General features: G+C 47.7%; 1 protein-coding gene across 1 annotated transcript in view; it reads left to right on the top strand.

Annotated features, from left to right (window-relative positions):
• LOC138487577 (uncharacterized) overlaps positions 1–26,017 on the top strand; it is a 306,899-nt gene that overhangs the window by 29,072 nt on the left and 251,810 nt on the right. The window contains 1 exon segment of the mRNA XM_069614050.1: positions 7,671–7,799. Within this exon segment, the coding sequence (XP_069470151.1) occupies positions 7,671–7,799 (129 nt within the window).

The following is a 26,017-nucleotide window of genomic DNA, read 5'->3' on the forward strand; positions in this document are numbered from 1 at the left end:
TTTGTACTGGTTCTGTTCAGGATTCAAGACTAGCAAAGTCTTTGGTGACTTTACATGCCCTGGGAGACAGTAGTCAGTCCCAGGGTATGGAGTCTATGTTGGGGAGTCCCTAGGACACCCCTGGGTCACGGCACAGAGGGTGCTGTGTAACCCACATCACAAAAATACATGAGGCCCTATGGAGTAAAAGACCCCATAGCCCATTCAACACAAGGTTTAACCAAGAAAACACACTTCAATATGTCCAAGAGTGAGGGTAAAAGAGTCTCACTCTTGGCAGGAGAAAAAAAGAAACCCCAGAAATCCAGCAAAGCTGCTGGGGGACTCACTAGGTAGGGAAATTCAGCCTAAACAGAGAATTCTCCCTAACACTCGCCCCCCCCCAGACTAAGGGACAGGAGGATTTAATCCACTCCTGGATGAACCTCATACCTCTAGTCGATGATATACATCCTAGAGAGTCCATCAGCATTTTGATGGTGACACCCTGACCTGTGCTCAATGGTGAAATCAAACCCTTGCAGGCAGATTGACCATCTCAATAGTTTTGGATTTTCCCCTTTCATTTGCATTAACCATCTCAAGGGTTGGTGGTCAGTCTGAATAACAAAAGTAGAACCATACAAGTATGGCCTAAACTTCTTCAGTGCCCACACAATAGCAAAGCATTCTCTTTCGATAGTTGCCCACCTTGTCTCAGGATCCTTCAGTTTTCTACTGATGAAGCAAATGGGGTGCTCCCTACCCTTCTCATCCAGTTGGCTTAGGACTGCACCTATACCTACATTGGAAGCATCAGTTTGTACAATGAAAGGTTGGTGGTAGTCAGGAGCTCTCAAGACTGGAGCTTGGCAAAGAGCTCTCTTCAGTTTTTCAAAGGCCTGATTGCACTCCTCATTCCATTTTACCTTTTTAGGGAATTTGGGAGAGGAGATTACATTCAGTGGAGAAGCTATGGTCCCATAGTTCTCAATGAAATTCCTGTAATATCCAGTGAGGCCTAGAAAAGCTCTCACTTGGGTTTGAGTAGTCGGTGTTGTCCAATTTTGCACAGCTTCAATCTTGCTGGGCAAAGGCCTTATTTCTCCACCTCCTACCTCATGTCCAAGGTAGACCACTTTACTTTGACCAATCTGGCACTTACTGGCTTTGATTGTCAAATGGGCCTGTTCCAGAGCCTGCAACACATCTCCTAGGTGGGTCACATGTTCTTCCCAGGAGTGGCTGAAGACTGCAATGTCATCCAAGTATGCCATGCAGAAGTCTTCCATCCCAGCCAGAACCTGGTTCACCATCCTTTGGAATGTGGCAGGTGCATTTTTTAGTCCAAAAGGCATGACCTTAAACTGGTACAAGCCAACTGGGGTTGAAAATGCAGTTTTCTCCTTGGCATGGTCTGTCAGGGCTATTTGCCAATAGCCTGACGTCAGGTCAAATGTGCTGAGGTACTTGGCTGCACCAAATTTATCCACCAGCTCATCTGTCCTGGGCAAAGGGTGGGCATCAGTCTTGGTGACCGCATTTAGAGCTCTATAGTCCACACAGAATCTCAAGTCTTTGGATCCTGCCTTTGGTACTAACACAACTGGGCTAGACCATGGACTAGTAGAGGGCTCTATTACCCCGAGATCAAGCATCTTCTTGACCTCTCCTTTGATGTGGGTTCTGACATGTTCTGACATTCTGTATCCTCTGCTTTTGACTGGCAGACAGTCACCAGTGAGTATCTCATGCTGACCCCAAGGGGTCAAGCCTGGTGATAGTGAGAACAGGGAGGCAAACTGATTTAACATAGATTTGCACTCCTCTTGTTGCTCAGGTGTCAGGTCTGAAGAGAGATTGACTCCTTCAACTTTTTCATCTAAAGGCACACCTCGGAGGAGATCAGGGAGAGATTCACTCTCTTCTTCCTCTGCAGCTGAAGCTAGAAGCAAGGCTCCTACATCAGGTCTGGAGATGTATGCTTTTAGTCGGTTGGTGTGGAAGACTCTAGGAGCTTCCCTGGGTCTGCCCAGATCCACCAGATAGTTGACCTCTCCAAGTTTGCCCACAATCTTGAAGGGTCCCATCCATTTGTCTTGCAAGGCCCTCTGCCTTGTTGGGAGCATAACTAGAACTAGCTGGTCTTGAGTAAACTCAACCATGTTAGCCTTCTGGTCGTGCCAATGCTTGACCAGAGCTTGACCAGCTTTCAAGTTGTCACTTGCTTCTGCCATCATGTGTGACATTCTCCTCCGGAGACCTATCACATAGTCAGTCACTCTGACTGGCTTGAGGGGAGGAGCACCTTCCAATCCCTCCTTAATCAGGGCCAATGGGCCTCTGACTGGATGGCCATAGAGAAGCTCAAAGGGAGAATAACCTACTCCCTCCTGAGGGACTTCTCTATAAGCAAAGAGAAGGCATGGCAGTAGAAGGTCCCACTTTTTCTTAAGGGGTTCTTCTAAAGCACCTATCATGCTCTTCATGGTTCTGTTAAACCTTTCAACCAACCCGTTTGTCTGAGGGTGGTAAGCGGTTGAGAACTTGTAGGTAACTCCACAGGTTTTCCACATGGCTTTCATGTAGTGGGACATAAAGTTTGACCCCCTGTCAGAGATTACCTCCTTAGGAAACCCAACCCTGGTAAAAATACCGAGGAGGGCCTTAGCCACAGCCGGAGCTGTAACAGTCCTCATAGGAATTGCCTCAGGGTACCTAGTAGCATGGTCTACTACAACAAGGATAAACCTGTTGCCTGAGGAGGTTGGAGGATCAAGGGGACCAACAATGTCAATCCCTACCCTCTCAAATGGGACTCCCACAACTGGGAGAGGCACTAAAGGTGCCACATTCTTGGAACCAACCTTACCAGAAGTCTGGCAGGTATGGCAGCTCTTACAATATCTATCTACTTCAGCCCCCATCTTTGGCCAATAAAAGTAGAGTGAGAGCCTTTCCTTGGTCTTCTTGAAACTCAAGTGACCAGCCAAAGGTATCTCATGGGCTAGTTGTAAGAACTGTTGTCTGTTCTCTTGTGGGACTACAAGGCGTTTGTAGTCTCCAGGTTCAGACTCAGTGGGTTCACTGTAGAAGAGGCCATCTTCCCAGTGTAACCTATACTTCCCAGGCTCTTGCCCATCAGCTTGAGAAGCTGCCTGGTGGCGGAGACCTTCCAGAGTTGGACATTCTCTTTGCCCCTTACGAAAAGCTGCCCTGCTAGGCCCACCTTCTGCCAGTAAAGACTGCAGCTCAGGATGGTCCTCAGGGTCCAAATCTCCAATAAGGTTGGGGCCTCCTTCTAGCTCTTCCTCAGAGTCTAGCTCAACCACACAGGGTTGTACCTCCCTCTCAGCCTCAGCTGGAGGTGGAGTTACAGGTGTAACTTTGGACAACCTAGGGGAAGTCCTTGTTGGAAGCACTGGGGTGCTTGCTGCTGGCTTTTTCCTAGGAGTCTTGGGTTGCCCCTTTGCTCCTGATCTGGTAGTTACTGCAGTAAGTTGCTCCAGTGGGAGAGGAGTGATTTCTGTCATCATCTCCTGAGATAACCCTCTCAGGGTTTTCTCTCTTGCAGGTTTTGTGAGTTCCTGTAACCTTTTGCTAGGTGGTCTGGGGGTATGAGATACAACTCCAAGAGCTTTGAGGTCATTACCCAACAGAACCCTACCTGGCACTTCACATTGTACACTGACAGGTATTTTTACAGCCATATCATTACATTGGATGAGAACTGGTAACTGGGGACACATCTGCACAGGCCCACCAGCTAACTTGGTGAGGCATTTGGGTGCCTTAGCAACATCCTCTGCCTTGAAAAATGATTCATCCACCACAGTTATGCTGGCTCCAGTATCCCTAATGGCAGGAGTCTCCTGACCATTCACCTGGACACTGTCCTTATAATACTCTTTAGTATTATCTGGGATAGAGTTATAGACATCTAAATTCTGTTGTTCCCACAACCCCAGAGAGACTAAAGAAACACTAGCTGAGACTCCAGTGGGTTCATCAGCTAGTAATAGAAAGTTTCCACTTGCCATATGTACTTCCTCTTCTGGAGCGAAGGCTAAGGAGGCAAGCTGGACCCCTGAAGGTTTACCCTTACATCTGGGATCTCCTTTCACATGGTCAGTAGCCTTACAAACAAAGCATGAGCCAAAGGCTCGCTGGAATGGAGGCTTGTTCTGACCTCCTTCTGGTCTGGGACCAGGAGGTATACTAGCCTGATTTGGTTTCCCTGGTGGCTTACCCTTATAGTTTTGTTTGGGGCCCTCTTTGGAATTTGTAGTATTAGAATTCTCTTTGGAGTCCTTTTTAGGCTGTTTCTCCCCATCCTTCTTTTGAGTGACCCCAGAATCCTTGTGAGTGGCCCTGTTGGCAACCCACAAGTCAGCAGCCTTAGCTAGTTTCCGGGAATCTAATTCCCTGGAGTCAGCCAAGTGTTGTCTGAGCTCAGGAGAGCAGGCATCATAAATAGTCTCCAACATAAACAAATTCTTCATACCTTCATAAGTGTTCACCTTGTAACCCTTAATCCATCCCTCTAAGTTTTTCAAACATTCATTCACCCAGGTAGCCCAAGGGGTACCATCATGCTTTTTGAGGCTCCTAAACCTCTTAAGATACTGGGAAGGGGTCTTCCCAAACCTAGCTATCAAAGCTAGTTTCACACATTCATAGTCCTTCCTATCCTCCTCCCCCATCTCCATTACCACATCAGTTGCAACAGGGGGAAGCCTAGAGAACAACCAGGTGAGTAAGTCATTTCCTGTGATGTTCTGGAGCCCATGATTATATTCAAACAGAGACAACCAATCCAACACATCCAATTTAGGCTCATACATACCAACCAATTCTTTAGGCATCCGGGGTCTTTTAGGACTGGAACTTCTAGAGGAGCCAGAGAGAGAAGCATTCTCAACAGATAATTTCTTCATTTCTAAGTCATACTTGAGCTCCATTTCCCTTAGCCTTAGTTCTTTGTCAGTTTGAGCATTAAGTTTCTTATACTCCAATTCTAGTTTCATTTTCTCCAGTTCAAAGTATTGAGGACTAAATGGGGGACCTGGTAAAGGTCCAGTAGGTACAGCAGGTAGAGCAGGCAGAGGCCTAGGGGGGACAGTCACAACAGCCTCACCCTCCTCTTCTGACTCTTCCTCAGAATCATCAACATTTTGCTCCATGTTAATTTCAGTACTGTCATTACAGTTACTGGAGTGGTAGGTTCCTCTGAACCATCACCCAGACTTTGGTTAGCTAACAATCTTTCAATCAGCTCCATTTTCTTGCCCTTAGTCAGGAGATCCTTATGTTTACAGAGCACTCTTAAACAATCAGCAGTTTTGGCTGCAAGGGACTCTTGACTATAGCTTTCTATAACTGACATGTTAGAGGATTACTTTTACAGTGCTAAGCTTTGTGGTTAGTTGCACTAAGGTATCTAAAGCACAATAAAATGTATACTCAATACAAATCCCACCGCTGTACACCAGTGTTAGGCAGAAACCTGTGCAGTTCCCTTGGGGAACACTGCAAAAGATTTAAGACTACAGGTATAGCAGTAAACCCACTTGGTAGCAGTCCGCACCACCCAGATTTACCTGGTAGCTGTGGCTGAGCAGTCAGACTTCCCTCAAGAAGAGTTAGGCAGTATGCAAAGTATACACAATATGTACTCAGACACAATAGCACAAGCAAACACTGACCAGAGCTTGGTTTCAAAAGTATATAGTTATTTATTTATAAAACACACATAAGTTGAAATCACTCTAGCAAAATATAGTAAAAACACTTCAAACACAGTTATAATGAAAGCAGTTCCAACCCTTACTCCTATCTAGACAACTCTAAGTTAACACCACATAATTAAAACAGGGGTGAGCGCTTAACGTTAGATGACACTCTAGTAGGTTCAAGAAAGGGGTAAAAAGAAACAGGAATGGGTTAAACACACCACTCTAAGGTCCAGAACACTTGCAATAGACTCACAGAAACACAAAGTCACAGGTGAGCAAAAGTCACTAGGCAGGGCCCACTCTTAGAGTAGCCGGAGCGAAAATGTGCCCAAGATCACACTGTTGTTAAGGATTCAAAGTCTTGCAAAGAGTTAGAAAGAGTTTTAGAGTGGCTTAGAAAGTTTAGCCAGGGTGTCCCAGGCACTCCCAGGTTCGAAAGCCGGGGGCTAAATCTACCCCGTACAGTCGGTGGCAAGGGAAGCCAGGTGGAACACGGTACCTTAAGTGGAAAGGATCCTCCAGCGGTGGCAGTTGTTCCAGGCAGTGGCAGCAAGGCTCGACGTCGGTCAGGGGAGAAGAAGTTCTCGCTGAAGAGCAGAAGAAGAAGGTCGTTGCACTGCCCGGGAAGAAACCAACCGCGGAGTCCTCCGGTTAAAGGGTTGTACCGACTTTCGTGGTTGGGGTAAAAGGTGGTGGGGTTCCGGTTGCCGGGGTGCTTGGCACTGGCAAGGCGGCCACGAGATACCTCGAGAAGCGAAAAGAAGGCGAAAACTGGTTGTCCCCACCAGTCAAGGGAAGGAGCCACTCCGTTAAGAGTTCTCCTCGGTCGTCGGGAAAAGTGGTGAGACGGTTCAGCAGGGCTCCACCGGGTGGTGTCGTCGAAGCAGGTCGGCTCAGCTCTTCCCTCGTCGGATTCTTGGTCCTGTGGCGACTTCTGAAGTTCCAGTCCCCAAAGCCCTGCTTTTATGCAGCAAACCCCCATTCACCCAGCCTAGCTGTCACTCAAACATGCTAAGTGGTGAGCCGGCCGGCTCACCACTTGGGCCAATCAGGACGGAGTGCGACTTGAGTTACCAAGGTAACTCAGTCCAGGGTGCCTAAATCCCCCTCCACCCCTCCTAAGTACCCCAGACAGAGTGGCACCACTTTGGAGGGCTTCTGTGGAGAAGCCCGCCAAAAGTGGAACAAAGGGCTCCACTTTGGGTCAGAGTTACAGAGGCGAACGCCAACGCCATTTTAGAATCAAGTTTTGGCAAAAAGTCCCAACCGGAGTTATAATAATAAATATATAAACCGGCGGTATGTTTAAGGCTACCGTAAATAAATAATTAAATGTGTTAGCCTAAAACAATGGGAAATCCCATAGGGAAATATTCGCGGTCGAATATAAAAAGTAGTTTCCACTGCCACCAGCCAAAACTCGATCAGGGGGGACGGAGACGTGCCCCCTCGACTAACAGACCCTGGGGCAATCGAATTGCCCCAGCCAGTACGTCCACAATATGATGGTTTGTACTGGTTCTGTTCAGGATTCAAGACTAGCAAAGTCTTTGGTGACTTTACATGCCCTGGGAGACAGTAGTCAGTCCCAGGGTATGGAGTCTATGTTGGGGAGTCCCTAGGACACCCCTGGGTCACGGCACAGAGGGTGCTGTGTAACCCACATCACAAAAATACATGAGGCCCTATGGAGTAAAAGACCCCATAGCCCATTCAACACAAGGTTTAACCAAGAAAACACACTTCAATATGTCCAAGAGTGAGGGTAAAAGAGTCTCACTCTTGGCAGGAGAAAAAAAGAAACCCCAGAAATCCAGCAAAGCTGCTGGGGGACTCACTAGGTAGGGAAATTCAGCCTAAACAGAGAATTCTCCCTAACATGGTGCATGGCTCTAAAGTCAGGAGTATATTTATATTCTGAAGGTGGGAATCATGGATATTTACTTTATATCACAGGTGACATGATGACCAATCCCGAAGAGTTCATAATTGTGAAGATGCAGGAAAATCTGCACTTGATCCACCCTCCGGACTCAGAAGGAAGGGAGAGAAAGGAGGTCTGTCTCAGCCCTGGTGGATGCAAAGGTGCAGTATGTGTACTATTCAAACTCAAAATACATCACAAGCCTCTGCGTTACAATTCCCAAAGCATATTACAGGTCTGCCTGCTGAAGCTGCCGTGCCCGACAGGTCTGACCCTGCCGGGCACAGCGGCCCCGGTTGGCAGACCAGTCACGGAAACGCCAGCACTGTTAACAACGGTGCCGGTGCTTCTGTGTCCCCATCCCCATAGAGTCCTACTGCACTCTATGGGAATGGGGAACAACATTTTACCAGTGCCTTACTTTCTGGGCCGTCGGGGTTGTAATGCTCTGGAGGCACCGGGAAGTCGGGCGCCGGTAAATATTTACAGGTCCGGCGGCAACCCGCTGATAGCACCAGCACGGTTACCACCAGACCCGTAATGAGCCCCAATGTGAGGATGGTACACCCCTCAGAATTATGCCAGGAGAGTTTTTATCATGTTAACTTATTATTTTGTGCTGTTTAACTTCATGAAAATATCTGCTAAAGGCCTTGGTTGTAACCTCATGTTTCAAGCAATAACTTTTTTTTCTGCAACCCTTTTACTGCGTAATCATAGAAAGGACTATTTGAAAGGGCGGGTAACCTGGTCTTGTAAAAAGGTAATGGGGACCCCCTCTCAGCCGGGGGTGGAAAGCCTAACCGGGAGGAATCCAGAGCCAATCCTACCCCTGAGGTGGATGGTGAGAGCAGGGAGGCCCCATTTCCTTTCCTCACCCCCATTGTGCCACCATGTTTGTTTGCAGACCCTTCTCTCCATCCTCACCTCATGTCTTAGACACTCGCTAGTTTCCCTTTTCATTTTCAGAGATTAAAAACCTGGTGCAGAAAGTCAAAAGTGGAGAGTGAGCAAGAAAACTATTATCAACAACCCCTACGCCAAACAGAAGAACAGAGACCTGAAAAGACAGCAGAGGAGAAAAGCCGCACAGAGAATCCACAGCCCTGCAAAGACCTGACAGCAGCAGCTCCCACTACAGCCACGCATGGACGCAGCACAAAGCTCAGTGTTCCAGGGTCTTCAGAACCTACTAGCACAAACGCACACAAACCACAGGTCCCCTAGACCACGAGGGACAAAAAGGGGAAGGAGAAAAGTGTCCTTTACCAACAAACGTACCGAAATAAACCCCAGGGATACACCTGGAACACAAACTGGAATATTTAACTTCCTCAGTCAGCATCTTTGGCGCCCAGCGAGCACGTGCAGAGAAGGTTGGCGGTGCTTAGCCCCTTCTTACGAGTTTTCCTTGCACACATATGCCCTAGGCGGGGAAGAACAGTGAGATTGGCCAGGGAAAGTTATCCAAAGCTCACAGGGGCGGGTGATTTAAGCAGGGCACAAGAAGTAGGAAGTCTGTTTTTTTGTTTTTTGTTTTCCTGGTACGGTCAGGGGTGGAAGATGACAGAGACCAGCAGGAAGAGGGAGGGCAAGAGTGGCGGATTGTGGAAGGGAAGAGCTCCACGGAGCAGGTGAGGTACAGGCTTAGGAGTGAAGTGATTCTGCAATGTGAGTGTGTGTGGTTGTGTGGCAACTGATTAGAGATTAGAACATGGAGTGGTTGTGAAGTGAAAGATACTGAGTTAAAGGAAGGGGGGTTTGATGTTTAGCAGTGTAGGTTCAGTGGTAGTGTGAGGGGTAGTAGTGTGGAGGGCAATGTGGGGGAGGGACTAGTAGTGGGACTGTGGACGAGGGCGTAGTAGTGAGAAGGAGGGATATTAGTGGTGGTAGTGTGGAGGAGGGAGTAATAGTGTGGGGGAGGGAGTAGTAATGGTAGTGAAAAGGAGGGAGTAGTAGTGGTGGAAGTTTGGGGGAGGGAGTACTAGTAATAGTAGTGTGGAGGAGGGAGTAGTAGTGGTGGAAGTTTGGGGGAGGGAATACTAGTAATAGTAGTGTGGAGGAGGGAGTAGTAATAGTGGTCTGGAGGAGGGAGTAGTAGTAATAGTAGTAGTGTGGAGGAGGGAGTAGTAGTTTGGAGGAGGGAGTATTAGTAATTGTAATGGGTTATTTATAACATGCTTAATACCCAGAGGTTTCAAAGAAGTGCAGACCCAGGGATCGAACCTGTGTTGCTCCCCATGGTCTTGCTTACAAGACAAGTGAGTTGCACCTGAGCTATCCTCCCGAGACAGTAGTAATGTGGAGGAGGTAGGAGGGAGTAGTAGTAGTGTGGAGGAGACGGTATTAGGAAGGAGAGAGTAAGTAGTGCCAGGTAAGGATGGAGGTAAGTATCAGGAGGGGCAAGTGATATCTGAGGGAGAGAAGAGTAGAGTGTGAAGAGCAAGGTGAGTGAAGATTGCGGAGGAGAGGGGAAGGAGAGACGGAGCGCAACCAATTACTAACGGGCGTCGGAAAGGCACCTTCCCACTCTCAATAGAACACTAACAACTAGTCAAAGTAGGGAGAGCTAGGAAGTCCTGGGGGAGTCTAGTTAGAAAAGGCAAACAGCCTTTACGCCATCACACATAGAATAAGTTGGCTTTTAAACTGTAGGGGTCAACATATCGTAGCACTTACCTGGGGTTACGGACGCCGGTGTTAGGGAGGAGGGTCGTGGCAAGGCGAGAGAGAGGGACGGCCATAGGCCCCACAATGAAAATAAAAACCCTTGAACTGTCACAAAGACTCCGAGGGATTTATGTGCCACTCGTGACAACTGTGGTGGTTTTGTAGATTGTGTTTCAAAGTCATACAATCCCTTGAGTGGATGCTACCAAAGATTATGCCTGTGATAACGTCCCCCGAGAACTAGTGCGCCTCTGGAACAGAAGGTACAATATCACAAAAGTAGTGATGACATACCTCAAACGAACAAACCAATTCTGAAGAGCGTTCTGCTCTTGAACTTTAAAGCTTTTTTATTCATAGTCCAATGTTCAAATGCTGTGTATTTCATAGGGTTCAACCCACAGCCTTTACACTTGTAACGTTAAAGTCACTCAAATCATGCTTTTTAATATGTCGACCATCGCTTGGGAAGGACTGTGTTGGTAGAAAGTGCTCTTTGTCATTGGTTTAAGCTCCCAATCTTTACCTTTTGAAACTCTGTACACCTTAATAACTTGTTCTTCATCATTTCTTTGAGGAAAGATGAAGTCCTGGCTTTGGTTCCTATTGCACGCTGTGAAGAGGAAGTGGGAGGAAGCAGCACAGACCCAAAATCGGGTTAGTTTCATATGTTTGGATTAAGTTGGGAAGGACCTGTAAAGAGGAAGTCAACCCAAAAACCTGCGCAGTAAAATTAATCCAAAAGGCCAAATAACCACTGAACTTCTTTGCAAGCAAAACAAGGTTTATTACATGCAAAAAGGTCTCAGACGGTCCCGTAGAGCCGAACCACCACAGAGCTCGTCACTTCCCAAGACATTGGGCCTCATTGCGACCCAGGCGGTCTGGAAATAACGGTGGCGGTAAACCCGCCGCCACCGTTGTTTCCGGACCGCCTGAGTCCGACCCCTGCAGGCGGGAGGTGATGTTCCCGCCAGGTCTGACCTGGCGGGTTTAACACCTCCCGCATGCAGGCAGACGAGAAAACACCGGCAGCATTACGAGATGCTGCCGGTGTTTCCATGATCCCCATTTCCATCGAGTCCCATAGGACTCAATGGGAATGGGGATTTACACCATTCCGCCTCAGTGATTCCCGGAAAACCGGGGTTGTAATGCCCCGGTAATTCCGGGAATCACGGAGGCGGAATGGTAATACGAGTCCGGCGTTAACCAGGCGGTGTTACCACCTCGGTTAACGCCAGACTCGTAATGAGGCCCATTACACCTTATATAACTCTAGACCGCAAAATATGAATACATAGGTTGCATTATCCCTCCACCCTCATTAGCTACCACCTATAGAACATGCTGATATCCTCCTATAGTCCCAGGACAGATTGACCACACCTTATCTAAACCCATTCCCCTAAACACCTTTACTACATCGTCCCTATTGAATCCAGGTATGGGATTGGTTGTTCGAACATATTGACAAATTAATAAATCGTGACAGTCATGTGATGTGTACCCCTCGGATCCAGGCACGATTAAAGGAAACTGACGAGGCCTTCTCATTATACCAGAAGCCACAGCACACATAAGCTTCCTCCCTGACCTTGTACTAAATGTGTTTGCATCACCTGTGCTGCTCCTGTCCCAAATGACAGAACGTTCCCAACACGGCTCCCTCCTTATCGCCTTCAAAACCCAGGTGCCAAGTTATGACACGTCTGGGACACCGCTCTTGAGTCCGAATTTCAGGGATTTATTTGTTTTTAGTTATGTGTGTGCTTTTAATTCAAATGGAATGACTAATCGTGGGTGAGGGCATTAGTGCTCTAAATGTTTGCCTTGTCCATTGGCATCACAAATCCTTATGCCCTATTCTGCTGAATTTGTCTTTCAAAGGGTGCATCCCTTCCTGCTTCTCCCTACCCTAACATTCCGTCACCACCACGTTCATGCCCTGCAGCTGGATATAATTAATGATTATCTGTGAACTGTGGGTGCCTCTGACCTCTGCTTCTCTCCTGGGGCATGGGAGAGGGATTTTGTTTTTTAGAACTGAGCTAAACGAAGCCGCAGCTCCACATCGGGGCCTGCTTTCTGTTCTGTTCTGTTCATCGTGTATAAGGCCCTAAAATCCAATATGGCAACACTTCTGCCATGTTAATACATTGACCTTGCTTCGACCATAGAACCGTTCTGACTCCATCTTCCCCCTGTTTCAGCTCTTTCCGTACCCCTCACTGAAAAACCTAACTTCGAATACAATATCTAAATACTGTGCCTATAATACTGCCCTGTCTATAACCTCTGCAACTGCAACATTGATACATGTGTTGCTATATGTATGTTTCTAATATGTGTCAAAGCCAACTACAACCAATATATGCGCCTTCTGCCTTCTGATTACACCACACATAATAACAAGGTAGCAACGGTCACGGTTCTCCGACAGAGTTTGACAGTCAACAAACAGATGTGTCATAGTTTGAACTCCTAACCTGCAACAACAGCATACACGGGCAGCTTGTGGCAACTCAGAACAACTCCCTATCACATTGTTAGTTAAGCAGAGGTTCAGTTTAATTTGTAACCAAAACTGTCTAAGAAAAGGTGTGGGATATCTAACCAAACATCGCTAAAGCGCACTATACAGTTTAATATCCATTATAAAATGTTTGAATATCTTGTAGCCCACTGGCTTCACCCTGTTTATGATCCAATCTCCCTCTAAATGCACCTTCTTTACCTTATTTGGGTTAAACTCCAGCTCTTCAATCGGTTTGCTAACCAGAAGCAGGAAAACAGAGTTCCCCCACTGCTCAAAAACAACACACTTTCCTTCTATAAGCAAATGGTTAAGAGCCATGCAGGGGGAACAGTACAGAGCGCAGGAGCTCAATTCTTTTCCATTCTATCTTTGAACTTTGAGAATGTGCCTTATTGTAGCAAGCGGGGTACCACCTGCGAGCCTCAACATGCGTTTCCAAAGGAACGCCTCCTCTTTATCCCAGTCTATTTTTGGCTCTTTAACTTCGACCCCATAAGTCCATCTTGAGACAATCACTTGATTATATAGATTGAGGACAGGAATCAAAGAGAAGCGCCCATACTTCCTGTCCAATATGCGCATTTGGTTTACTGTTGTGGTCGTGTTCAATCTCAGTACATTTGACTCCCAACAGCTTAGACCGTTCGAAGCAAATCATAACTTCCAGATATTTAAACTCTGAGTCAACCTTTAGCCTAACCCCCTGTATGTGCCATATAAAATTAACTCTCCCAGACACACTTTTTTACGGTTCAGAATAAGAATTCTTGATTTTGGGACACTGATTTCCAAACCCAATTCCATAAAAATGTATGGGCTTGCAGCAATGACCTCTGGGGTTCTATGGGGGTCTAATCAACTAAGACTAGATCGTCTGCATAACAAAGGTATTGTATCACAATATGGCCCAGTCTTGGGGGATTTACCCCTGAACCTTCTAGTGCAGCCCTAATTCCAAAAATATGCAAATTGAAAAGAAAAGGGGCAAGGACACATCCTTATCTTAAACCACATGCCACAGGGATCCAGTCTGAATAACCACTCCGATGTCACAGGGATCCAGTCTGAATAACCACTCTGATTGTCAATTCTGACCTTTTCCTAAGATCCTGATGTAAACATTCCAACATCAGTATGAGGTTCTCCGGGTATCCCCAAATGCTAAGCATTTGCCATAACTTGTTGTGATCAACGCAGTCAAAGAGCCTCATTATAACTAGTGCGGAATGGGTTTAACGGCGCCGGTAATGGTGCTGGCGCCGTTAAATCCACTCCGCACTATTACGAGGTCCACTCGCGGGACCAGCTCTGGACGTCTGGTTTTTCCAGACGTCCATAGCGAGTCCCGCGAGGGGACCAGGGAGCTAACAACGGGTCCATTTGTAATGGGCCCGTTGTTAGCTCCCTCCCCATTCCCATTGAGCCCTATGGAGGCTCAAATGGGAATGGGAGAAGGACCGTGCCCGGGTTCCCTGAAGGAGGAAATACCGGGCCCTCCATACTCGGAATGGCCCCGTATTTCCCCATTCAGGGAACCTGGGCCCGGACCTTCTCCCATTATTAATGGCATGGCTCCTCCAAAGTCGTGATGAGGCCCGAAGGCTTTTTTAATATCAAGAGAGGCAAGATTGATGGTGTGTTTAGTGTGGAATGCCTGATTTTTATTTTAACAATTGAAGAATTAACCCATTAAGGGCTGTGTTAGTGCCGTTACGGAAATCCACTGGTCACAGTCCAGCATGTTTGCAAAACTCGCCCATTTCTCCAATGCACGCAGTAAAACCCCTTGAAAGATTTTATATGAAGAGTCCAGGAGAGAAATTGGACGGTAATTGCTTGGATTATTCCTATCCCCCTTTTTATAAATAACAACAATTGTGGCTTCTTGTCACGTCACAGGGCATACATGCCGTTGTACCATGTTGCTATACAACTAGAGCAAGAAAGCTGCCTATAGTAGGGGTTCAGATTTAAGAGTTAGATTACTAGTTCCATCGAGGCCAGGAGCATTCAATGACTTTTTTTTAATGGCCAAGAGGATACCCTCTGCGTCGATATCCAACAAGGCCCATAGCCCAGGTCCCCAATGGTTAAGACATTTCCCAATGGCCCCCCCCCCGCTCCCTCTCGAGACCCGTCTAAGGCATAAAGTTCAGTAAAAAAAAACCCACCCAATTAGGACCAGAGATAGAATGATGCTGCAACGAGACTTGCTGAGCCCCCCCTCGACTTAAGCTCCAAAAGTGAGCTGACTGAGAGGATGTCAAAGAATTCCGCTTCAGCATCTAACTGTGGTGAAAGCGCACAGTGTCCCCTTTATCCAATTTTTGTACGTTTACATCTTGCAATCTTACGTTGAACGTTAAATCTTCACATCTCTGCTGTTGTGTACCTCAGGCTTCTGCTTTGTCCCCAATTCTTTTTAACATCTACATCTTTCTGCTGATTTTCCTCGTCCGCTCTTATGGGATCAGGTGGTATTCGTGTGCGGACGACACCCAGCTTCTGATCCGCTTAGATCTAGATCAGGCTGAGGTGTCGGCTCGCCTGCATGAGTGCCTGACCGCCGTAGGACAATGGATGGGGCAAAACTGGCTGAAACTGAATGGGGATAAAACCGAGGTGCTGGTGGTGGGTTCCCACCCCAATCCCTCACTATGGATTTCTTCCTTCTGGCCCTCATCCCTGGGACCACTCCAGGCTCCGTCCACTCAGGTAAAAATTCTTGGTGTTAGCCAACTTGTTTCTGGCGCCCCAAGTCTCCCTGGTATGTCAGCAGGGGCATTTCCAGTTGAAAATTCTCAGGAAAGTGCTCCACTTGATCCCTCCCCTGCTGCGTCCACCTGTAGTAGCAGCAATGATTCTTAGCAGGTTGTACTACTGTAATTCTTTGTACCTCGCGCAGCCTAAAGGGCTGATTGGCAGATTACAGCGCCTCCAGAATCTGGCAGCCAGGCTGGCTACGTGTACTCCTTATGGGTCCCACATATCCCCTGTACTTCGTTCTCTCCATTGTCTCCCGGTGGCACAGCGAGTTCAATTGAAGGCGCTGTGCATTGTCCACAGGGCTCTGCATGGCCAAGGTGCCGAGCATCTTTGTGTTAAATTTGAGCGGTACGTTCCTAACCGCTCGCTGCGCTCAGCTTCAGCTGGTCTGCTCATGGTGCCCAAATTTCGTCGTGCGTGACTGGGAGTACGTGCTTTCTCTGTTGCAGCGACTCAACTGTGGAAAAGTCTTCCACTGACCAGTATGCAGTGATAAAATCGTGGCAAAAATGCCATGGTTTAACCCGGTAAAGTTGTGCCCCATTATACCATTTAAGGGGAGCAGGGGTTGTGGGGGTGTTCCCCACATCCTTTACATGGATTGCGGCGCAAAAACCACAGCATTTTTACCACAATATTTTGTAACCACAGCAATTTTTGCCGCGATTTTATCACATGGAACCCACTGACCCTGAAGTCACTGTCTAATCACTTTGCCTTTCTGAAGGCTCTTAAGACATATCTTTTATTACTCTGATGTTTCCCTAAGCCTCTCCGTGCCCTCATGCTTGTAGCTCTTTCCTCTTCCCAGCGCCAAGATTCCTTTGGGTGAACGCACACTCTATAAATGAACATAACATAACATTGATACATGTTCTAATAATTGCCCTAATGTTACCACACAGCCCTCTCTCTTTTTATCCCGCACCTCCTATAATAAACCTGTGTCTAAAGACTCTCGGCAACTACCAGTAGAGAGCTTCAAAGCTTTTATCAGCCCGATTAATTTGGACAGAAGAGAATGAGAAAATTATTGAGGGCACATATCAGCAAAAAAGTTCTGTGCCAAGTCCTGTTCAACAGAGGCATTAAATCTAAGGGCATATTTACGAACCCACCTGACTGCATGGTTCTGTGGATTAATCGTTAAAGTATCAGACAGCAGGACCCGCCCTGATCTGCCAATGGCCCCAAAGCTAAGAGTAAGCCGAGCATGGTCACTGGCTACATCAGGCTCACCACAAAAACTATCAACGAGAAAGGAAAGAAGAGGATACAAATACAAAATCAAGGGTAGATCTAAGCCGACCACTTGCCCAAGTATAACTGGGCAGGATGTCCATCCCAGAATTACCATTGAGGGGAACTACATCAAAACCTCAAAACATTCTCTGATCTGTTGTCCTCGAAGTCTAGCAGGTTGGGAAAAACATCTAAGGAAACCCAAGTCGTACCATCTTGCATCTAAACAGTGAGTTAAAATCACCCAATACAATAAAACAAACGTTAGACAGAAAAGCGTATTCTTCGAAGGCATTGGCAATTATTGCAAGAAAATCAGTTAAAACAACTGTTTGTGGGTTAAAATAGACATTTAAAAGAATTAATGTTCGAATTTCATGCAACACAAGATCAGACCATGTTGATTTACAACCCAAAATGTCTGCACGGGCAACTTGTATGTCCACAATATTGGTATTTGAGGAAACATGCCAAGCACAGATTAAGCCTCCATATGGATGACCCTTTGTGCCTTTCCTCGCTCTCTCATGTACAACCGTAAAACCCATCAAGCAACGGAACATCAGAGATTCCTGAATACAAATTAAGTCTGCTTGGGTACTAAGTATCAGATTTGTGCTTAAATTAGTGAATCCACATGGGTTCCACGATGGAAGTCTTATCGGGGAAGTTCAGCAAGGGGGAAGTTTTGTTGGATTGTGTTGATGTAGCGAGTTCATAATATGGGACCAATCATTGTTTTGTTGTTGTTGTGAAGTATGTGCAGAGTGTGGTGCTGTAGAGGTCTGGTTGCGTTAAGTCTAGAGTTTGGGAGATGTATGCAGAGGAGTGTGTTTATTAGTACAATTGTTGGTGAAAATACTGGAAATCCAAACCATTCCCACAAACCACCCTGAAAATACACCCAAGTGCACTTCTCGCCCAGCCCAGGAATTAATCCAATTGATTATATATTTGTCAATCCAGCTATCCTGGCCTTAGTAAAAGATATGGCAATATTAAGTAGAGAGGAGAGTGACTACCTACCATGTGCACTGAGGAATGTTGTGTCCGACAGGGAATGTAATGACAAGAGCGTTGATATTGACACCACCAGCGGAAATAATCGAATATGTTGGGATCCAGGTAGTCTATAAAAAGCAAGTCCTGTGACTGAAAAAGCACTGATGCTCTCGATTGTGAATCTGGTGTGTAGTGCTCCTAGTGATGAGCTAGCACTAATTGGAACATTTCAATCCATGGTAAAGACCATAAACTAGGGGACCCTGGGGCGGAGAAATGACAGAGTTGTGATGAGAGATGGCATGTCGAGGTAAAAAGGAAAGGTAGTTGCGTCGGCAGTGTACAAGGAGCCGAAAGACAATTGTGGCATGCTATTAAAAGCATACTGCAAGCCTCCCATGACCTACTGGGTTATGTGTGGATAACCCAGGAGATAATAAGGGTGAAAAAAGATTATCGTTGAGAGCTAAGAACATATTTTAATGAGCGAGAAAATGAAAAACTGAATCAGTTGGAGTTTTATGCTAGACAGAATATAAGGCGAATATGGCCAGTAATTAATGGCTCTAAAGTGAGGGCTTTGCCATTCAATAGTGTGCCTGATGGAGATTCGAGGACGTTTATTGAGAATGCATTTGGTGCTGCTAGTCAAGAAGATGTATATACTTTACATCCAGTGGAAAATTGGACTTGCAAGAAAAGTGTAGGGGGCATAGTAAAGCTAACAGTACATTTGAATTAATCATGGGTGGGTGGCCCAGATGGACCTACAACTCTTTCATTAAACAGAACCCTGTGGATGTATTTTGTATTTGTATTTTATTGATTTATAAAGCGCCTTACGCCAAAGCGCTGTACAAGGAACAACATAATACATAAAAACATGAACGATAAACTGTGGAAGCATAACAATATGAATCAATCAAACAACAAAACAATGGAAAGAGCAATTAGCTGAAAGGGGAGGGGGGAAAGGGAGAAGGGACAGGTTGGGGGTGGAGTGAAGGAGGAGGAGGGCAAGAGGGGGAAAGGGAGGAAAAGGGGGGTAGAGGAGGGGAGGGAGAGAGTCAGGGAAAGAGAGAAGAAGGGGGAAGTAGAAGGGGTAGGGGATTCAAGGAGGAGGATGGAGAAGAAGAGATTTCAGGGAAATGCGGAATGAAGGGAAGGTGGGGGAAGAACGGATGCCAAGATGAAGAATGGATGGCAAGAGGAAGGGAATTCCAGTGTAAAGGAGCTAAGAGCTGGAAGGAGCGAAAACGGGAGGAGGCACAGGGAGGAGGAGGTGAAGTGAGAAGAAAATGGCCAGCTGATTGGAGGGAACGGGAGGGAGAGTAGAAGGAGAGAAGGGAGGAGAGATAGGGGGGGGCAAGACCATGAAGAGATTTGAAGACAAGACAGAGAAATTGAAATTCAAGTTGTGAGTGAAAAGGAAGCCAGCCAAGGTAGGAGAGAGAGGAAGAGATGGAGTCACGGGAGGTAAGGAGACAAAGGGTGCGTGCAGCAGAGTGGTACATAGATTTAAGAGGGGCAAGGTGAGAATTAGGGAGTCCAAAGAGTAAGGAAGAGCAGTAGAAGAGGTGGGAGAAGATAAGGGAGGAGATTAAGAGTTTAGTAGCGTGGAAAGTGAGAGAGGGGCGGATTTGCGAATATTAAAGAGGTGGAAGCGGCAGGAGCGAGAAGTGAGGGAGATGTGTTGGGAGAAGGAAAGAGAGGAGTCGAAGAGAACGCCTAGGTTGCGAGCCTGAGAAGAGATAGGGAGATTGGAGGGAGGGAAGTGAATGAAAGGGGGAGGAGAGGAAGGGGGAAGAGAGTTAGAGGGAAAAAATAAGACTTCTGTTTTGTCGGTGTTAAGAGAGAGAAATCGGGAAGACATCCAGTTCCTGATGGCAGTGAGGCAGGAAGAGAGCTGTAGGTGGAGGTCAGTTGAGAAGGAGAGGAAGAGTTGAGTGTCGTCTGCATAGAAGTGGTGAGAGATGCCAAACGAGGAGATTACAGGGGCAATGAGGGAGGTGTATAGAGAGAAGAGAAAAGGGCCAAGAACAGAGCCTTGGGGTACGCCATACTCAAGAGGGTAGTTAGGAGAGGACCGACCACCCCAGGAGACTGTAAAGGAGCGGGAGGAGAGGTAAGAGGATAACTAGTTGAGGACGTAGCCTTTGAAGCCAAAGGAGGAGAGAGTGTGAAGTAGGAGGGGGTGATCAACAGTGTCAAAGGCTGCAGAGAGATCAAGAAGAATAAGGATAGAGGATTGTTTAGCATGACGGGCAGTAAGAAGGGAGTTCAGAATAGAGGTGAGAGCAGTTTCCGTGGAGTGTTTAGGACGAAAGCCTGATTGGGAGGGTGGTAGGATAGAGAAATTAGTGGTGAAGGATGACAGTTGAGAGTATGCAAGGCGTTCGAGAAGCTTGGAAAGGAAAGGATGAAGAGAGATAGGTCTGCAATTCGAGGTGAGGCCTGGGTCAGCAGAAGGTTTCTTTAGTATGGGGATGACCGTGGCATGTTTAAAGGCAGAGGAAAAGGTAGCGGAGGAGAGACAAATGTTGAAGAAGGAGGTGAGGTAGGGGAAAAGAAGAGGGTAAATCTTAGGGATGAGAAGGGAAGGGAGAGAGTCAGTAGGGGCAGACGTGGGATGGGCTTTGGATAGGAGGGTGGAGACTTCAGAGGGGGAGACAGGTGAGAAGGAGGACATACATGAAGGGGGAGGGGGTGAAGAAGCAGGGAAGTCAGAGGTGGAGGTGAGAATTTTTTGCCGAAGGGAGACAATCTTAGAAGAGAAGAAGTTAGCAAAGTCAGAAGGAGAGAGTGAGGAATTAAAGGAGGGATCAGGAGTGGGGGGAGAGTGGAGTCGAGAGAGAGTTTGGAAGATGCGGCGAGGGTGAGTTGCTTGAGATTGGAGTAGGTTAGAGAAATAAGAGGATTTAGCTGAGGCCAGACAAGAGTCGTAGATGGAGTGATAAGAGAAGTAAGAGGTTTGGTTAGATAGCGAGGGGGTTTTGAGCCAGAGTCTCTCGAGACGTCTGGGAAGGCGTCTCATAGATAGGAGGTGAGGGGTGAGCCAAGGTTGAGAGGGTATCCGGGTTGGGCGGAAGGACGAAAGAGGAGAGAGATAATCAAGGGAGGATGAAATAGCAGATGAAAGGGAGGAAAGAGCATCATTCGCTGATAATAAGGAGTAGTTATGGATAGGTGGGAGAAGAGAAGTGCAGGTGTCGGCGAAGAGAGAGGGGTCAAAGTTGTGGAAGTCGCGTCGTGAGTAGACTGGAGCGGAAGGCTCAGGTGAGGGAGAGGAGAAAGGGAAAATGAGAGTAGTGCATGGTCAGAGAGATAGACAGGAAGGGTAAAGACAGGTGAAGAAGGGTAGGAAGAATTAAAGATAAGGTCAAGGGTGGAGCCGGAGGAGTGTGTGGGGGAGGAGGGGAGATGGGAAAGGAGGTAGGAATCAAGGATAGAGGGGAGGGGAGAGGATTGAGGGGGGGTGGGGAGATGAAGATTAAAGTCACCAAGTACTGACAGAGGAGAGGGGGAGGGAGAAATTAGCGAGAGGAGGTGATCCAGGTCTTCATAGAAGGAAGAAAGTGGGCCTGGGGGTCGATCGATAATCAGGAGAGAAATAGGGTGGGGAGAGGAAAAGGATTTGTAAAGGAATTCAAAGGAAGGGAAGGAAGGGAGGGCTGGAGAGGTGGGAGAGGAGATAAACTTAGGGTGGTAGAGGAGGCCAACACCTCCACCACGGCTGGTAGCACGAGGGGTATGAGAGAAGGAGGAGAAGGAGGAGGAGGAGGTGGGACAGAAGTTTTATGGGGGGGATCCAGGTTTCAGTTAAGCAAAGAAAGTGAGGTTGAGGCGAAAGAATAAGTCAAGAGTTGCTGCGGTTTTATTGCAGATGGATCTGGCGTTCCAGAGTGCCATGATCATGTGACAGGAATGGTGGGCGGGAGGGGAGTAAAGAAGATTAGGGCAGTGAGTGAGAGAAGGTGAGGTTCGGGAGGGGTAATGGGGGGATAGGGGAGAGGATGGGGCATAAGGAGGAGGGAAAAGGAGGGAGAAGAGAAAGTGAGAGTGGAGGAAGGCGGGGGGAGGGGAGAAAGGAGGGCGAGGAGAAGATTTGGAGTATTGCATAACAAGGGCTCAAAAATAATGCAAGTCAGGAGGGCCGTAGCAGTAGGTAATAGTTAAGGCGAGGATAGGAAGCAGTGTGGAAATATCGAGATGGGCCAGAACCGGGGATTGGGTAGAGGAATCAGGGGCAGTGTAGGGGCCACAGATGAGGGACTAGGGTAGTAAATGGGGGAGTGGGCAGGTACTGAGATCTTGACCAGTTGCTCTTTCTACTGAGAGGGAAAGATGTAAGGAGGTGAGGCAGAAGTGGTGTGGAGGCACCAGTAGTATACACACAGTACAGGTTGTAGTTGGGACCTTGACCCCTACGTAGGTGCAGCCCTACGGCAAGACAGAGGAGGAGACGGGTAGACTCAGGCGGGCGATGTCAGCTGGGGGTGACTGAAGGCGGCTGATTCCAGGGTGGTAGACCCTCACGTAGGTGCGGCACATGGCAAAATAGGTGCCAAGGCGATGTTCAGGTGCCAGGACAATCCCAACAAGTCAATGGAGCACAAGAGGGATCAGGCAGGTGCCAGCGGGTGGGAGCAGCACAGTCCCCCACTGGTTCGCAGAGTGTCGGAGGGACCAGTCAGGTATCGACGGGTGGAAGCAGGACAGACAACATAGGTCCAATGAGTGCTGGAGGGACAAGGCAAGTGCTGGCGGGGGAAGCAGTACAATCACTTACAAGTCTGCTGAGCGCTGGATGAAAACAGAAAGTTGCCAGCGGGAGGGAACAGCACAAATCCCACAGGACTACAGAGCGCCAGAGGGACCAGACAGGCGTCGGCGGGCGGAGGCAGGACAGTCCGCCAAAGGTCCAAAAAGCGCTGGAGGAACCAGCCAAGTGCCGGCGGGGGAAGCAGCACAACCACCCACAGGTCCGCAGAGCGCCGGACGAGAGAGGCAGCCGCCGGCAGGAGGGAGCAGCACAAATCTCCACAGGATCACAGAGCGCCGGAGGGACCAGTCAGCGCCGGCGGGAGGAAGCAGAATAGTCCACCAAAGGTCCACAGAGTGCTGGATGGACCAGTCAATCAGCACAACCACCCAACGGTCCACAGAGTGCTGGATGAAACAGAAAGCAGCCGGCGGGAGGGAGCAGAACAAATTCGGAGGGACCAGCGAGGAGCCAGCAGGAGAAAGCCGTAGAATCACCCACGGGTCTGTGGAGGCTAGCAGAGTGCTGGAGGAACCCGTCAGATGTCAGCGAGTCCCAATCCAGACGGGACCCGAGGTCCGCAATGGAGGCGGCCCGTGAACCACGGGAGGGATCCAGGCGGCGGACAGTCACAGCCCAGGCGGGACCCCGGAGATGTCAGGAGGGGTCCGTGGAGGCCAACAGAGTGGTGGAGGAGCCCGATCGATGTCAACGAGTCCCAGTCCAAACGGGACCCGAGGTCTGCCGATGGTATACACTGCAGCAGGGATCCCACGCAGATGAAATGGACCGCCAGGGACAGAGGGAACCAAGATGGCGGCGGACAGACATAATCCAGACGGGACCCCAGAGATGTCAGGAGGGGTCCGGGCGGTCGTGAGTCAGATGAGACTCGGGGTGGTCGACTCTGCAGCAGGCTCGTGCTGGTGACTCCCAGAGGCAGACAGCGCAGAGCACTGTCCCAGCCGACCACAGCGCGGGACAGGATCACTGCGAGAGCCGGGTAGATGGCGGAGCAGAAGGAGGCCTCACCCGGAGCCGTTGCAGTAGCGGCCGAAAGCTGGTCCGATTCTGGCAGAGGTTGGAGTCGGAGGGACCTCAGGAGCATGGCAGCAGGAACGGACAAAGGTGAGTGACAGAATTACTGTTTGAATTGTTTTATTGTTTGACTATATTGGTAAAACTGTGGTTGTGCCTTCATCATGGAAGGATACTAGTATCCTGCCGGTTTATAAAAAGGGCTGCTGGAAGAGCCCTGAAAACTATCGCCAGCTTGCCATGTTAGATATTCCGGCCACGCTGTTAGCTAGGCTATTACTAGATGAATTGAGGCATTTGAAGAGCCCTGGAAACTATTGCCTGCTTGCCATGTTAGATATACCGGCCACACTGTTAGCTAGGGTATTACTAGATGAATTGAGGCATTGGAAGAGCCCTGGAAACTATTGCCTGCTTGCGATGTTAGCTATACCAGCCACACTGTTAGCTAGGGTATTACTAGATGAATTGAGGCATTGGAAGAGCCCTGGAAACTATCGCCTGCTTGCCATGTTAGATATACCGGCCACACTGTTAGCTAGGGTATTACTAGATGAATTGAGGCATTGGAAGAGCCCTGGAAACTATCGCCTGCTTGCCATGTTAGCTATACCGGCCACACTATTAGCTAGCGTATTACTAGATGAATTGAGACATTGGAAGAGCCCTGGAAACTATTGCCTGCTTGCGATGTTAGCTATACCAGCCACACTGTTAGCTAGGGTATTACTAGATGAATTGAGGCATTGGAAGAGCCCTGGAAACTATCGCCTGCTTGCGATGTTAGCTATATTGGCCAAACTTCGCTAGGGTATTACTAGATGAATTGAGGCATTGGAAGAGCCCTGGCAACTATCGCCTGCTTGCGATGTTAGCTATATTGGCCAAACTTCGCTAGGGTATTACTAGATGAATTGAGGCATTGGAAGAGCACTGGCAACTATCGCCTGCTTGCGATGTTAGCTATATTGGCCATACTTCGCTAGGGTATAACTAGATGAATTGAGGCATTGGATTGATGATAACATCTTGCCCCACAATCAAACGGGGTTTCGGAAGCAAACTACCACGATACTTAATCTGATCACCTTGGTGGCCTTGGTTGAACATTCTTGGGGGAAAACCACAAATTGCTGGTTTATTGCACTTTCATTGACTTCAGCGCCACTTTTCATACCATTATTAGAAATCGACAGGCGGAAATTGGTATCGTGGAATAGTCCTACCGGCCTGTTTTCAATGATTATGCAGTTGTGTTCTGACACCAAGTTGAGAAATGTGTCTGAATGGGCGGGGACGAGTTACAAAATGGTTATCAACCAACAGAGGTGTGAAGCAGGGATGTATACTGGCCCGACCATTTCACTCTCGATTTGGTTGACCTTAATGAGGCTTTCCGAACTCCGCCGGCATGTCCATTTAAATATGGAGGTTTAAAAGTCAGTTGGCTGGGATATGCTGATTGGTTCCTACCCCAAATGATTGCAAACCCAACTTAACACACCAGGTCAGTACGCCCTAGAGAATGGTTTAAATATAAATATTAGTAAGACCAAAACGATGATTTTTGCGCCAAATTGTAAACCATTACAAACGTTTATAAGGACATTTTAAAAACCAATAGAGCAAGTAGTATTTTACAAGTACCTAGGGGTGCTGGGAGATGTTAAGCTCAATTGGGCTAAGCTTTGGGAAAGTGTACAGACAAAGACTATGCAGCAAACCCAAGCCATATGTATGTTTATTGGGAAGCCGGAAACCTACTCTCTTAAGACGATTGTACTATTACATAACATTTGCCAGGCAGGCTCTATGGTGCGGAAGTGTGGGCCAGAAAGTACTTCAGCCATTGGAAGTCTTGGAAGGAAAAGTCTTATAGCCATTGTTAAGACTCCCTTAATCATTATCCTTTTGGTTTGATTCGTTTGGAATTTGACCTTATGGTTATACCCGTTGAAGTAGTTTATAAAAGATTAATGTGTTATGTGATGCTCATTTATTTATTTATTGCATATATAAGCAGCACCCAAGACCCGAAGGTATCACAGCGCTAAGAAAACGGTACTAAGTAGACATTTCAAGACAGGCATGTTACAGTTCTGGCATGTGTTACACATATTTGTAAAACAGGGTTGTTTTTACTTTCTTTCATCTTGGATATGCTGGGGGAGGGCATTCCAGAGGGCGTGTCTGATGGTGGTGAAGCAAGAGGCCCCAGCTCTCTTTATGGCTGTGAACAAGGCCGATGAGGAGGAGCGGACATTCCGAGTGGTGCGCTTCTTTGAGATGAGGTTAGTGAGGTAGGGGGTGGTGTTGTGTAAACAGTGGTAGGTGATGGTAAGGAATTTGAATTCGATACA

The sequence above is a fragment of the Ambystoma mexicanum genome, chromosome 9 (assembly GCF_040938575.1).
Source record: "Ambystoma mexicanum isolate Mex_15411 chromosome 9, UKY_AmexF1_1, whole genome shotgun sequence".
Taxonomy (NCBI): domain Eukaryota; kingdom Metazoa; phylum Chordata; class Amphibia; order Caudata; family Ambystomatidae; genus Ambystoma; species Ambystoma mexicanum.